Source organism: Polyodon spathula, chromosome 17 (assembly GCF_017654505.1).
Source record: "Polyodon spathula isolate WHYD16114869_AA chromosome 17, ASM1765450v1, whole genome shotgun sequence".
Classification (NCBI taxonomy): domain Eukaryota; kingdom Metazoa; phylum Chordata; class Actinopteri; order Acipenseriformes; family Polyodontidae; genus Polyodon; species Polyodon spathula.
In genome coordinates, this window is record NC_054550.1 from 21,665,691 (window position 1) to 21,679,741 (window position 14,051).

Below are 14,051 nucleotides of genomic sequence, written 5' to 3' on the forward strand. Positions count from 1 at the left end.
AATGATTAACTGGATATCCGAAAGGGTGTCAACAGATATAATCTAAACACTATTTCTGTATTAATTACATTAGGTCTATTTTATTATCAATACAGATATAACATCACCACACTTTGGGGGACATGTATCAAGATCGAGCAACGCAGCGCTAAATTGGCGGAGTGTAAAGCAAGATCCCGAATGTATTAACTGACCCAAAATTAATGAGTCGTGGTATAAGATACCACATTGAAATGCTTATATGCACTGCAGGTAGCAACAGACTAATCTTAAAAATAGCGCCTCCCCTCCAAATGGGCAACCTCAATTGAACAATAGGTAGGTCATTTGGAGAGGCAGAAATGACAGTTCAAAATGGGCTGACTTGTGTTTTAAATAAAATGTACAGGTTTTAACTAAAGCGGTGGAGGTGGAAATAACCTGTGTTGTCTAAGTGTCTTGACTTTATATTATATTAATATTATACAACGGATAAAACCAAACATACATAATGAAAAGGATAACTTACTGAATCAAGTTTATTATATAACAAATACAAACAATTGTACATAACGAAATAGGCAGTATCGAGCTATAATTTCATCCTCAGGGGGATCAAAAAGGGTAATGCAGACTCTAAATACTCTTCCTTCTCATCACTCTCCCTCTGTTCCTAGTTTGTTCAGGAAGGTTAGGAGCCTGCACTCGCCGTCATAAGAAATATGTCATGACTGCTGCCATAATGCTCTTTCCTATCAGCTGCTTTCTGACTTTTACTTTGCGCCCAAATAAGACCAATTTGAAACTGGTCTTATTTGTGGACCATTTTAGGGCCGGAGCAGCTGTTCTGCCGCTTCATAAATCTCATTTTAATACCACAGCCTTCATTTACAAATGAGCCCAACCTACAATTTGCCCATGCATATAATTAAGGCTTGACAAGCCTAAAATGCATGGCTAATGGGCAGAGGAGCGCATTTTGCTGGTGCTAACACGGCCTTAACTTGCCAAAAGTGTCATGATACATAAGGGCAATTTTAAGGCTGGTGTATAATCGGCACTATGGCATTAATGTCGTCACAAATGCTTGATACATGAACCTCTCAATATATTTTAAATATGCTCACACTGCAGAATACTCATTTACTTTAACAGGGGGGATTTTCCGCTTGTATTTACAATTCTAAAGGACTATTAAAACAAGCAAAGCTCTTTGTTCTGCAGCAAACCCAAATACACAGAATGTCATTTACACTCGGGCAGGAAAAGCAGGGGTGGCCCACTCCCTGAGTGTAATGCAGACCTGTGACCCGAGACGCAACCTGCTCAAGACTGGCACGCAAGTGAAAGAAAAAGCTGCACACACAAGCAGGAGCTATAAATGAGAACGCAGCTCAGCACAAATGAACCAATATTGTGTTTTCAGTCCATCTGGCAGGAAAGGGCAGCAGTTCCATCTCTGCACCCCTCCCTATTTATTTTACTGTGGGCTTTGATCAGAGGTAATATACACAAGCCTACGAGGGAGAGTCACTGTATACGGTATCTCTGAGGAATGCAGAATCAATAAGATTGGCTATTAAAGTATAAGTTTATTAACCAAAAGGCTGTTGTCTCAAAATCAGCCAGGAAGCAAAAATATCCTTTCCTTAGGTACTTTTTTCTTCTTCTTTTATTGCAAGATATATTTGATTTGTCCTTTTTAATATGCTTAAAGGAATACCCTCTGAATTTGCATAAACAATATGGTGCATTATCCCATGTAATGTGTTCTTTATCATTTAATACTGTTTCTGCACTTATGTATATTAGGCTGTGGCAGGCTGGCGAGTGGATAGAGGCCCAGAGACAGACTGCAGTTCAAAAAAATAACTATTTTATTATAAATAAACACAAAATGAAAGGGCACAAGGGCCAAAACAAAACAATTTAAACACAAAGAAAGACAAAAAGCAAAATTTACAAAAATAACAGTTTCCAGGCTGGGCAATGTCTTCACTGGATTCAAGTTTTCCAAACAACCAAAAAAAACCAACCTGCTTCCTTAGCTCCCTCTCCCCAAATGAGAAGCAGAGGCCTCCTTTTATATCAGGTGGCTGGGCGCTGATTGATCGTTAATCAACCTAATCAACTAATCAACCCCAGCCACCTGAACATAATAAACCCAGGCAGGTAGGGGAAGTTAACCCCATCCCTGCCAATTTAAAGGGCAGAGCTTTGCTCTGCCACATAGGCATATTGAATTAAGTCAATCGGCAAGTTTTAAAACTGGGACAGTCCACGGGCATGCCTGAGCAAGGTAGACTTCTGCAATGATGCCAGTATAAAAATGACCACTAGGAGTGTGCTCAGAAATATCTTCTGACCTGAAACACATCTAGTAAAGGCACTACTGTGCTGGAGTGAGGGCGAGTCATACAACCAGGAGCTCACTAGCCTGATTCCCAACTGCGACAAATCTCTTTTTTTAAACATTTGTCCTATTTTTCTCACACCACATTGAAATGAAATCTTTGTAAATTCTTCAACATGAATAAAGACTACAGCAGTTTTTTAGATAACATATAACTGGTTATAATAAATAATACAATACACAATGCACAGTAAATATTTGCAAATTTTCTGACTTTAATGCAGTTTACTCAATCAGGTTTTTAGAATCGACATTCTATATTCCTTTCCTCTTATAAATTAAAATACACAAAGCAACAGGTGGATTTAAAGAAGATGAGAGTAAGAATAAGAATAAGATGCTTCTTATTTGTGCTGCACCATTAAAGATTTGTTCTATTGTTGGTGATTTTTCTATTGGTACCTCCCAGAGGGATGCTGTTTATACAACGATAACCTATAATGCAATGAAGTAAAATTACCCTGCCACACATTATATATCACTCTTGTCTACTTTAATTACAGTCAGATATGGATTACAACCTGCTTCTCCACATGATCTGGGAACAAGGTTCCCTGAGAAATGTAACCTTGCTGATGTTCTCTTTTGTTTGGAAACAATACCTTTTTTGTTTGCTGTAACATCTGGACATTAAAGAAATGAATTACAGTAAAGAACATTTATTCTGATTAAAAAGGCTTATCGGTGCAGAAAATTCCATTATGAAACAGTCAGCAGTGTTTGCTTTCCCAAAACAGTAATGTACGATAATTAAGGGCTAAGGGCTTTTTTCCCATCATCATTAAAGAGATTGATTCTTTCTACTATCTTCATTGTCCATGAGGTAGACACAGCAATAAATGGTTATTATAAAAGTATTTTGAAACGTAACACACTTATAGCCATCAGCAATATTAAAATGTAAGTATGACAGTCTCCATATATTCCGAGATGCGGATTTTACCAAGTTTCGTCACAATTGTACATGGCCTTCTTTAGAACTATATCCTGGTCACAGTGGGAGATGCAATTATTCATAGATTATCAATTATGGCTGCACTTTTGATTTCATGTTTAATATTGCTTGTTTCCAGACCAGAAGGTTTCATTCCCCCACATTAACAATGTTGCCTTACCTTGGCCTCGGAAGTTGGTTCCAAGAAGCACAATCGATTACCTAGTCCCTCAGCTGACAGGCAAAACTTGCGTTGCTCTTTCTGGATACTGGAAACGCACTGGAGCACAACTTCATCATCCTGACAGAGAACAGAAGCTGGTTAGAAACTGCACAACATTCGGCAAGCATAGCCATCTGCAGGCTCAACTTTCTTCAACCCCAAAAATTTCAAACGAGATGAAAGAAAGAAAGAAATTGAATAAATACAAAGCTCTGTACTAGGCTGCAAGGCAAGTGCGCAAACACAAGCAAAGAGAAAGAAAAAGCACAAGCAAGGCTTTTTTGACAGCTAAAAGATACACTTTTAAGACTTGGTGCAGAAAGGTTTTAAATGTTTACATGCTGTGAATAGCACAGACACCCATATTTTTAATAGTGTAAAATAAGACCATTCAGCATGTTTTGTCAACACCCAGAGATGAAAGCATTCCAGTCCAGTTTTAGTTGAATAATTGCTTTATTTTTTAAAACTGCCTTAATTATTCTGAACACATACACAACATGTAAAATAAAACTGCAGTAAGGTCACAGCTCTTGGGACCTTATCAGGGCAAGGTGTAGACATGGGCACCCGGTTCAGATCCGTCTACTAAATGACTTTCTCATTTGCAATAAGCTTACCTTAATAAGAGGCGACATTTAGAAACAGTAAAAGAAATGTAATACATTCAGTAACAAACATTTTAACTGGAAGTCTTTCTCATGCTCCAAATGTCACATTGAAAAAGACTTTATTTATTTTAGTATTTCTAAATTCTGCACTGCTCCGTGTTTAAGGTACAAGGGGCCCACACATAAAAATGATTATAGCTTCCTTATTTTTGCAATGCAGTGCACGAAGCAGCGTTTAAAGTTGTCAGGATCCTTGTGATACTTGAGTCACTCTCAAATGTATTTTAAGAAGAAACTGTTTTAACATCCACTCAATTTCTTGTGTGCCTTAAGGGGTTAATAGTTAGGGATGGTTACTAAGAGGCTGTGAAAGGTCAAATTCAATAACAAAACAGAGGAGGAAAAATAAGACCACGTGTTAAGACTAACTTTAAAACCATTTCAATGGGTGCAGAGGTGCCCTGGTGATTCTCAAAGTAGTTTCTGTATTTGGTACTGTGCAATTATCTCAGTACAACTGGACGGCTCATCACACCCGGATAACCACATTTGATAACCACAGTGACACAGCCTGCAGTTGTACTGAAGCAACACACTTATCCAGTAGTTGAAAGGTGGCGAGGGTCAGTCTAATCACACCTGCATCCCTATCTTTCAAAATGCATGCCTATGAAGGAAGTCAATGCAAAACTGGTGAAGACAAAAAATATCAAATATAAACATGTACATTGACAAACGACCACAATAGACCAATGATATTTCCATGCCAGTTTAAATAGTTGACTAGTTGTTTCTGATGATGGCTCATGTGAAGACATTTGTTGTGTGATAAACAACTGAATGAATGCTGTGTCATTATAAACAGGAATGATAAATCTCAATTAACTTCTCAATAACAGATCAACTAATAATAACAACCCTTTGATTTCTTAATGCTGTTAGCCTCCTGAGGCTCGGAACTCAAAGAAAATGACTGTCCGCTAATTGACTCGGTAATGTATAGAGCAGTGTGAATGAACCGCTACAGACACATAGCAATGCTAGCCACATTCCACCTACTATGTACAATACACAGATTTAGGTGGTCAGCATGACAGAATACTGCAACCCAGTATAAACAGATACCCTGCACCTAACTCAGCTGAAAACTTTACTGTAATGGAGGGCTTTCTTAACAGCAGTTCACAGAAAACCTCAGCAAAGAGGCCGGGTGGTTCCGGCTGAATTCCACCACGGAACAGCGTCACAATGAGGAAAGTCTCAATTTTCAAGCATATTCAAATATAAGAGTTGCATTGTTCTGTTAAAAGTAAAAACTATAAAAAACTAAGTCAAGCAAACAAACAATTGGGCTATTCCCTTCTTTAGAATAATGACTGATCGTTTTGAAGTTCTGAAGGAGTTACTGTTCTGTTAAAAAATTAACTGGATCAACAACAGCATGTGACATCAGGAAAAAAGTTAATTGTAAAGCTTGCATACAAATAAAATAGACATTGCTGCTGAACATGATTGGTTTACGGTCACTCATGGCGTAACAATGACGGGTTCTGAGGTACAGTACACCCGAGTTACGGGAGAGCAGGATGGGCAGAATATTCACACTTAAACTGAACAGTGCAACCCTAACCAATGCATTTCCCCTTTTAAACACTGTCTGGCTAAATCACCAGTCTTTACTTTCACCCATGAGGAACATACAAGGCATCCCTGCTAAAAGACTTTGAACCACAGAAGATCTGCCCAGTATCCAAGTATCATCTAGCTCTCCCACGCAACTGACTAATTGTTTTGGGAAATCGAAACAGAAAAATTACTGTTTTAATACCATGGGCTGGACATCGTATTTTCCACCTCAAGAAGCAGCATTGCTATCTAACTGAGACAGAGGTTGGAAGAAGATTAGAGCAGGATTAACGAGGCGGGCACCGGCCGTCTCCTCGTGATGAATGCCAGGCCAGCGCCGACTCATTTTCCACTACTCAATCACCCGTTCTCCTTCCCTAATAAAGTCTCTTTTTAAGCTGATCTCTATAGATGCACACCATTGATTGGTTGCTGACAGCTTCTAGTCTATTTCCAACATTAATCTTCAATGGCACTTGTTTGGTTTAGGAAAGGGTTTGTAGCAGATAATGCACCTTATATTAAGAATCACTGTTAACTGCAAAGAACCATTCATTGATCATTCATGAACTATGCCGGATCAGGAGTCTGTAAGAATTTTGCCTGGCGTCAATTAGTTTAATTTACTCACACAGATGTGAGCCAAATATGGATCTATTCACAATGTGTCTTTGAACTGACACAGTGGTGGTTGTTATTGAAAGTTTGTCCCTTCTTAAAATACGTAAGCTTTTACAGGACAGCTTTACTGATTCTATATGAAATTTAAATGTATTGCATTTAAATTGCTTTGTTTAGCTCTCTAAGCCAAAGACTTAATCAAAGTTTCTTGAATGTTTTACTTTAGTTTAACTTTGCACGTTGTTAGTGTTTTGTGAGGACAGTGCTACAGCAGAATGTCCAGAAAGCAGCTGGACACCATTTGGAATACAGCGTCTCTTTGCTAAACTTGTGTCAAAGAATGCAGTGACTCTGCTGCAAAGTGATCCTGACAAACACAGAACAGCCATCTGCTAGAAAGCTAAAGAGTGGCATCAGAGTCTATGTATAGAGCTGGGGGGGTTTCCATCGGCAGCTCCGAGTGCCTGAGCAAGAACTGGAACTGGCTCAAGATTCAGGCTGAGAATTACGATGAGCTCACAGAAAAGAGCATTGACAAAGCTTTAGTTACTATAAATGACAGAACAAGGACAGAGATGTGAGCCATGGTACAGCAGCTCCAGAACAAGAAGTAAAGCCAATCTACACAAAGGCTATTACAAAATGAATGCAACATAGAGTAAGAGCCTTTATTCCTTTAATAGGAACCTTCCTACAGTATCTGTGCAAAGCATTTTTAAAGACAAGAGCAGGTGCACTGGTTACCCAAGGAGTTCAAGTCTGGTACATTCTTTAGCAGTAATTTGAGAGCTTCTAATGTGCTGCTATGCCAAATAATTTCTAGCAGTGCACACCATTAAAATGGTCCGGGGAAAAAAAACTGGCGCTATTTCCAATACGCCTTACTTTGCAGCACAAATTAACAAAGCAGTATTTACCATAAAGCACATAGACTTTGAAGCGTACAGTTAATAAATAAATATTGACAGCTTTCTGTAAACGGATATCCAAACGATGACTTAAGACATGATTATGATACTTATTACCCATCAGAAAGATTTAAACAATTGATCCCTATCAAAGCAAGTTTGATAGATTTTAAAATGATCTGTTTGTTTTTTTACTAAGGTGTTTAATGCAAGTTAAAAAACTGAATTCTTAACAATGGTTTTAAACTGGCTCTGGGTAAGTAAGCAGCAGAGTTGGGCACGTTACTGAAAACATGTCTTTTAGTCCTTGCTTATTACTTAATAAAAAAAAAAACTACTGCGTTATATTACTCGTTATATTTCTTTCTCTTGTCTTGCAAAACAGTTGTTGTGACTACTGTTTACTTTTTAACTATGTCAAACAGGTTACATTTCATTTTTGACATATAAACAATGTACTGTATATTTCCTGACTTTCAATAATTTAGCATTATGAAGAGAAATGTGCTTTTAAGTGTATCATTAAAATTGGGGGGTAGGGATACACCGATATGTCTGCAGTGTGGCCTGCATCTGGAGCTCCTGCTAACTAGAGTGAGATGATACATAACTATTTCATACATGGTCTTTTAAGAGTGATAACTGTGCCAAATAATTCTGCTTTATGATGTGTGACTGCTCATGTACACCTAGAGTCTAGCTTGTATTTAACTTGACTTTAACCCATTAGAAAACAAGGACTGTAACCATGCACATATCTCTACCACAGATATAACAAACACTTTAGATGCGTTAATAACATGGAAAAGTAGGTCCGCACATATGGGATCATTTACTGTGGCAAAAAACAAGAGGTTCTAAAAATACAGCCCTCAATAGCGAATAGAGTTCACACTCACAGTACTCATATTAAGATGTGCTTGAATGATTTATTTCCATTTCCAGCACCAGAATTCATTTCCCCCTCACTTTATTCCTCCCTGCTGACTGCCCTGTCATCTTGACACTTAATTGCATCTAAGCTCTTGAATTTCTTAGTCTGTTATTAAATAATCTAACAGTAATATTCACAATTTTTGAGAGTATGATCATTTAAAGCTGCAGCACTCCACAGGCAAGTTAAAAGAATGCACTGCTGTCTCTTTACTACATACTTCATCCAGATGGATATGTAATCAGTTAACAGGCTTTGTCAACAGTCCTATTGGTTTATATTCTCAAAGGTATTTTCTATATGGAGGGTTTTAACCTGCAATGCCCTTCTGTCAGGTACTATTATTTACATACTCCTGTTCCATTATATCATGAAGCAAAACGGATATTAAAAAGGTGTACAAAATGAGAAAGGTGCTAAGCCTACACAAGGGTAGGTTTTAACAGACAGGTGTTTTATAATTCAAGGCGCAAAGCAGGAATGTAAGTTTGATGCATGGCTTCCAAACGCCTGTCATTTGCTTTCAAGCACACCCTCCACTCACATTGCAACATAATTCTAGGTAAAACCTGACCAGATCAATGTTGCTCCTATTTCAATAGGGTCCTTTCAGAAATTAAAAAACTAATGTTTTAAAAAAATCCATGTTTAAACATTTATATGTTTATTTTTAAAGAACCTATATTTAATTTGTACAGAATCTTTGTTAAATGCACTCTTTTTTTCAATTCCATTTTAATAAGAATATGTAGGGTGTTTACTTATTTTTATTCTATTTTACATGGCATGTAAATTATAATGAGTGTCTGCAGTCCAATGCACTGCCTGGCAAGTGATCCTGACAACACTGTGAGTCCCTATCTCTCTCATAAAAGACTCATGTCATTTTAAGGTCATTTGGGTCTCTCCACGCCACAGTGTACTGACTAAGAGATACCTACGCTTTCATTACCAGTTGTTGGAGCGAAGAATCAATGATGTGTGTAATCAACAAAATATTACTTCACCACCACAGCCGCAGGAGAAGTGCTGAGCCACTGAGATAATATATTGCTAAGATCTTGATCCAGGCAGACAAAATGTATCATTCTATCAGTCCCAAGTGCTAAAGGAGCCTGTTATTTAATGGAAAGAGGGGTCTGCAAATGAAGACATAGAGTACAGCATGCAGGTATGACCACGTGTAACAATAAGTCATCCAAGTACAGCTGCATTAAAAACTGACCTGACATTTCATTTCAGCACTCTGGACAGATCGCTGCTGCTGCTGCAGTAAAGGAAGCTTTCAAATGTTCCCCCCACTATAGAAATGGAATTGAAGCACCACGCCCCTTGCCACTGTACTGATGGTGCTGTGCTTTTATCTCTCAGCTCACACAAGTTAATGGTATCAGTAATATGCACATCCTTTTTCTTTTTGCCACTTTGTTAATTGGAAAAGGCTGCAATTCTGCAAAAAAAAAAGTCTATTTACATCGAGTCACAGGTCAGAGTAACATGCATCAGCTGCCAAAGCAGCAAATAGAAAAATATTTTATAAAGACATGTATTCATATGAACAGGACTACAAAAGGGAGTGATTTAAAGGAAAATAAATACTAAAAAAATTACCCTTCACTGATAAAAATGTTGTTTCCATTCCAATTATCTAATTTATATACCCGTTGCTGATTAGGTCAATTGAACACACCCGGCCAAAAAAGCACTTCAACATATATGTTTATTTGTTTGTTTATGAACTCAGCGCTTCATATCTTTGTAGCAATGTGACAACCCAGGTCTCTGCACTACAAAGCCCCTTCTGTTTCAATACATGACACCTGCAATGAGTTTTGCTTGTGGCAGCAGGTGTCTAGCAACAATCACTAAGGAAGCAGGATTCTCGTGGAATGTCTTCCAAAGCATTCCTCTGCTTCTGCAATTCGCAATGTAATGTTTCGCTCGTCAACGTGTGTCAGCGTGTATTGGGACTAATTACCATCCATTCCAGTTTAAGAGTAAGTGGAATGATAGTGTCGACTGCTTTCAAGCAGTGTTGCATTTAATATTTTCAGTCCATTTGGGAGTTTCTCCTAAAGACTCAATTGGAAGGCATGACAGTTATCAGTATCATTAAAAAGTACAGAACCTGCATCCACATCCACTGAGCATGTCCGATGTACCTACATACAGCACAAGATTCAGATATGCACCCAATAACAAATTCCTTTGCCAACATCCACTGCCCTTATCAAAACAGTATAAGCAGTTCTCTAAATTGTGAAACTTTTATTTCATTTCCATAATCTCTAAAAAAGCAAGCCCATACATAAATAACTAAACACGCACTGTAAAGCACACACCTTAAAATTAATCTAAATTACCTTTTCATTCCATTTAATACTTGATACTAATAATCCCTTCCAAAGTCCTTCCTGCTGCTGCCATGTTTTTTTTTTTTTATATTCCCAAAGTGCTACTAGACCAAGATCAAGGAGGAGCTGTGGTCTCCAAGGCACAGCGAGCTGCTCAAGGAATATTAAAAAAAAAGGATGTGTGGTAAAAATATTGTAAAGGGTTTCAAAGCCCATGTATGACACCTCATGTGTGAACATGGTATGTCAGCTCTTTTCACAGTGCTTTAGGAACCATTGTGCCTGCACAGCATTCCACACAGCTGACCTCGCTATCAGCTAACACACTCTCTGAGAGGCTTTTCCCTACGCCAATTTACACTGAATCATTCCAAGTCTGGAACAGCCAAGGGGTGGACTTACCTATAACCTCTCTGTGTTTCTGACTGTTAGACTATGGCTCTTCACACACTTTGTTAAATTATATCTAATACAGCTCACAGACATCTTGTATATCCACGTTGTCTACTGGAGTTTCCTACAGTTTTACTTGCTGATCAACCTTTATAAAAGCTTGCCATAGCAAAAGCATTGCAAAGTAAAATAAAGCATAGTCATATAACCATAGGAAAGCATAGTAAAAATGCTAATATACTGTGGTAAATCACTACTGTGTAAAACTCTTGGAAGGGAATTGAACAGTTAATGATGTTCTGAGTTGAGCAGCTATTGTACGTTTTTGCATGAAGCTACAGGTCACAATGGTTTTATATAACTATGTTTGGGAGGACTTTAGTTTTAAAGTAAGACTACTGTAGAAAAGAACATCTAAAAGCAAACTATGCTACAGCAATGAATAATGTATGTTCTGTACCACTGATTCGCTTGGAAGCAGAATATACCTTTCTAGTGGAACTAGAAATGACTGAAAGATGGGGACTGTAATGGATGAAGGCAGCGTACTGGTATGGTATTAAAAAAAAAAAAACATTGACAACTGAAAGACCCTGCCCGCCAACATCTCCCTCGTTTCTGCCTGACCATGGGGGTGAATCTGACTAACAGCACAGGTTAACTTACTGTGACGAAGTGCCCGCCCATGTGTATATTATCTGTTATATGTTGTGTGTGGTGTGTTAAATGTTGGTGTATAGTCATTGGTACACGGGATATAAATGGGTCTGTGTAACACGAGTGTTTAAAATGTATATTTGTATTTAGGTAAGAGGATTGCATAGCACTTCACGTGCAAGTAAAAAGTAATAATATGTGAGCATGGGGAATTGCACTTTATTAATTCATGTGCAGTTGTACCGAGACTCCAATTGAATGATTGATTAGCAATCGAGTCTTGGTACAGCTGCATAAAAGCAGCATGTTTTCACCTACTCGCGGTTGGGTGTTCGTTGAGAATGGGAGAACGGAGAACGGGATAGGAGACGGAGGTAAAAATAATCATAAGAATAATAATAGTAGATAAATATCTGCTCACCATGTTTGTCTGTATCGTCTGTTTTGTTAGTCTGTTTATTTTGGTGAATGTGCCGTGTCCTGTTTTTGTTTGTATAACCTTTTTATTTTCTGTCGGTTCTGTTTATTTATTAAATGCTGAGCGAAAAACATTCGCTCACCTCCCCCAAACTCCACCTCTCTCTTTGTTTATTTTCCTCCTGCTTCTGGTCTGACGCCACCCACTCCGGACGACTTTGTGACAGTGACCTACTGTTCAGTACAGCACAAGTGATTAGATACTAGGAAGAAAGATCAACTTTTAATTAATTGTGTTTCAAAGTGTATAATTAAAAGAAACAAACAACACTGTTATCTAAATGAGGGTCCAGTGGTGTTGCTAGTGCTAATAACAGGTAAGAAATCGATTTTACAATGCAATTCCTCTATTGCTACTAGAAAAGGTTTGAGTAAATGCATCTAGACAACTGGATCTGATAAGAGTAGATCTTCATAATGGACTGACTGGTCTTAATTGAGGGGTTTATGAAGCTGGTACTAATGAGGAGACGTACCTTTCCTTATACATGCATCTTAGAAAAGGGAAAGCAATGGCTTCAAGATCTGCTAACCTATTTATAACACACTGAAGATATTTTGGGGGTTTTTGTCTTGGTTTTTCTGCTTAATTTTTGGGATGTGCAGACTTTTCTAATATAACAGTTGAGATTATCTGGTATTATTCCTTCGTAGTACCTAATTGTTGCTGTGCTGTAGTTCACAATTGCTCCAATGGTCTAGCTGCAATCACATGGCAAACAGGCTAGCCTGGGTATCAGGGAACAGCATTGTATTTGGGTATCAGTGAACAGCATTGTATTTGGGTATCAGGGAACAGCATTGTACTTGGGTATCAGGAAACAGCATTGTATTTGGGTATCAGGGAGCAGTATTGTACTTGGAAAGTATATCCCAAGCAAAATGTAAAACAAAAAGAAACATGTAAAGAATTAAAAGATATTCAGGCTGGTTATGATAATAAGTAGTAAGAAAGCTAAAACATTTATCAGTAGAGAATTATTTAGGAGTTGAAAACTTTGACCATTTTTTAAACTAATAATGCCTCCAAATTTCTGTGATGGAAGCAAGTCGTCAATGTCGATGCCCAGAAACAATATTCCATTAAAGCTGCTGAAAAACTTGAGTTTCTCCAGATATATCAGTTTCTTGCTTCACAGAGTGAATTTTCTTTCTGTTGACATCTTTTCTAGCTTAAATTAGCTTCTCTTTAAAAAGAAACAAGAAAAAAAAATTAGATTTCCTTAACTGAGCTGTCATGTTAAACAAACAAAACTCAAGAAGAGATTTCAACCTGACAGCAAAATCTGGTCTACCATGGAAAGGATTAATGAAGCCTTCACTCAACTCCAAGGACAAAATCCTGAGGCCTGCACCCAACACACAATGGTTAAAAAAAAATGATATCAAGCTCTTTCATAATTGGACAAGCATTCATCTAGATTCAATATATAGGTAAAACTGCTGCAAGTGTGACATACGGACAAAGATATGGGTGTCTCCACTACATCTCTGTAATATGCATCCAATTCCAAATCCTGAAGATTGTGAAATAGCATCTACAGTAAATACAGCTCTCTGTGTTTAAAAAGTAGATACGTGAACCATGACTTTCCATGCCCTAGTTGTTCAATCTTTCTCACGATATAGCTTACTTGTTATCATTCACTAGTTTTAATGTCACTTCTCTCCCAATCATTGCATGACTTAAGTAAAAGTTATGTTTGGCAGAATATCTGAGCAGTGTACACTTTTCAATCCATCTGCTCCACCAGTAGAGCAGAGGATTCATTTAGATACTGAAATGCTGCAGTACTTACTGATGTTTATTTCCTGCAGTGTACAGAGTTCATCAGTGGGTGGTGCTGCTGAGTGCTGCTCTGGTCACATTGTGCCCCTATACACATCCTTCTTTCCCATGGACTATGGCTGCTGCTCCCTG

General features: G+C 38.0%; 1 protein-coding gene across 1 annotated transcript in view; it reads right to left on the reverse strand.

Moving 5' to 3' along the window:
* The window catches only part of LOC121329664 (ryanodine receptor 3-like), a 63,559-nt gene that overhangs the window by 39,214 nt on the left and 10,294 nt on the right, over positions 1-14,051 (reverse strand). Inside the window, exon 2 of the mRNA XM_041275371.1 lies at positions 3,508-3,627. Within this exon, the coding sequence (XP_041131305.1) occupies positions 3,508-3,627 (120 nt within the window). The remainder of the gene's footprint in view (positions 1-3,507; positions 3,628-14,051) is intronic.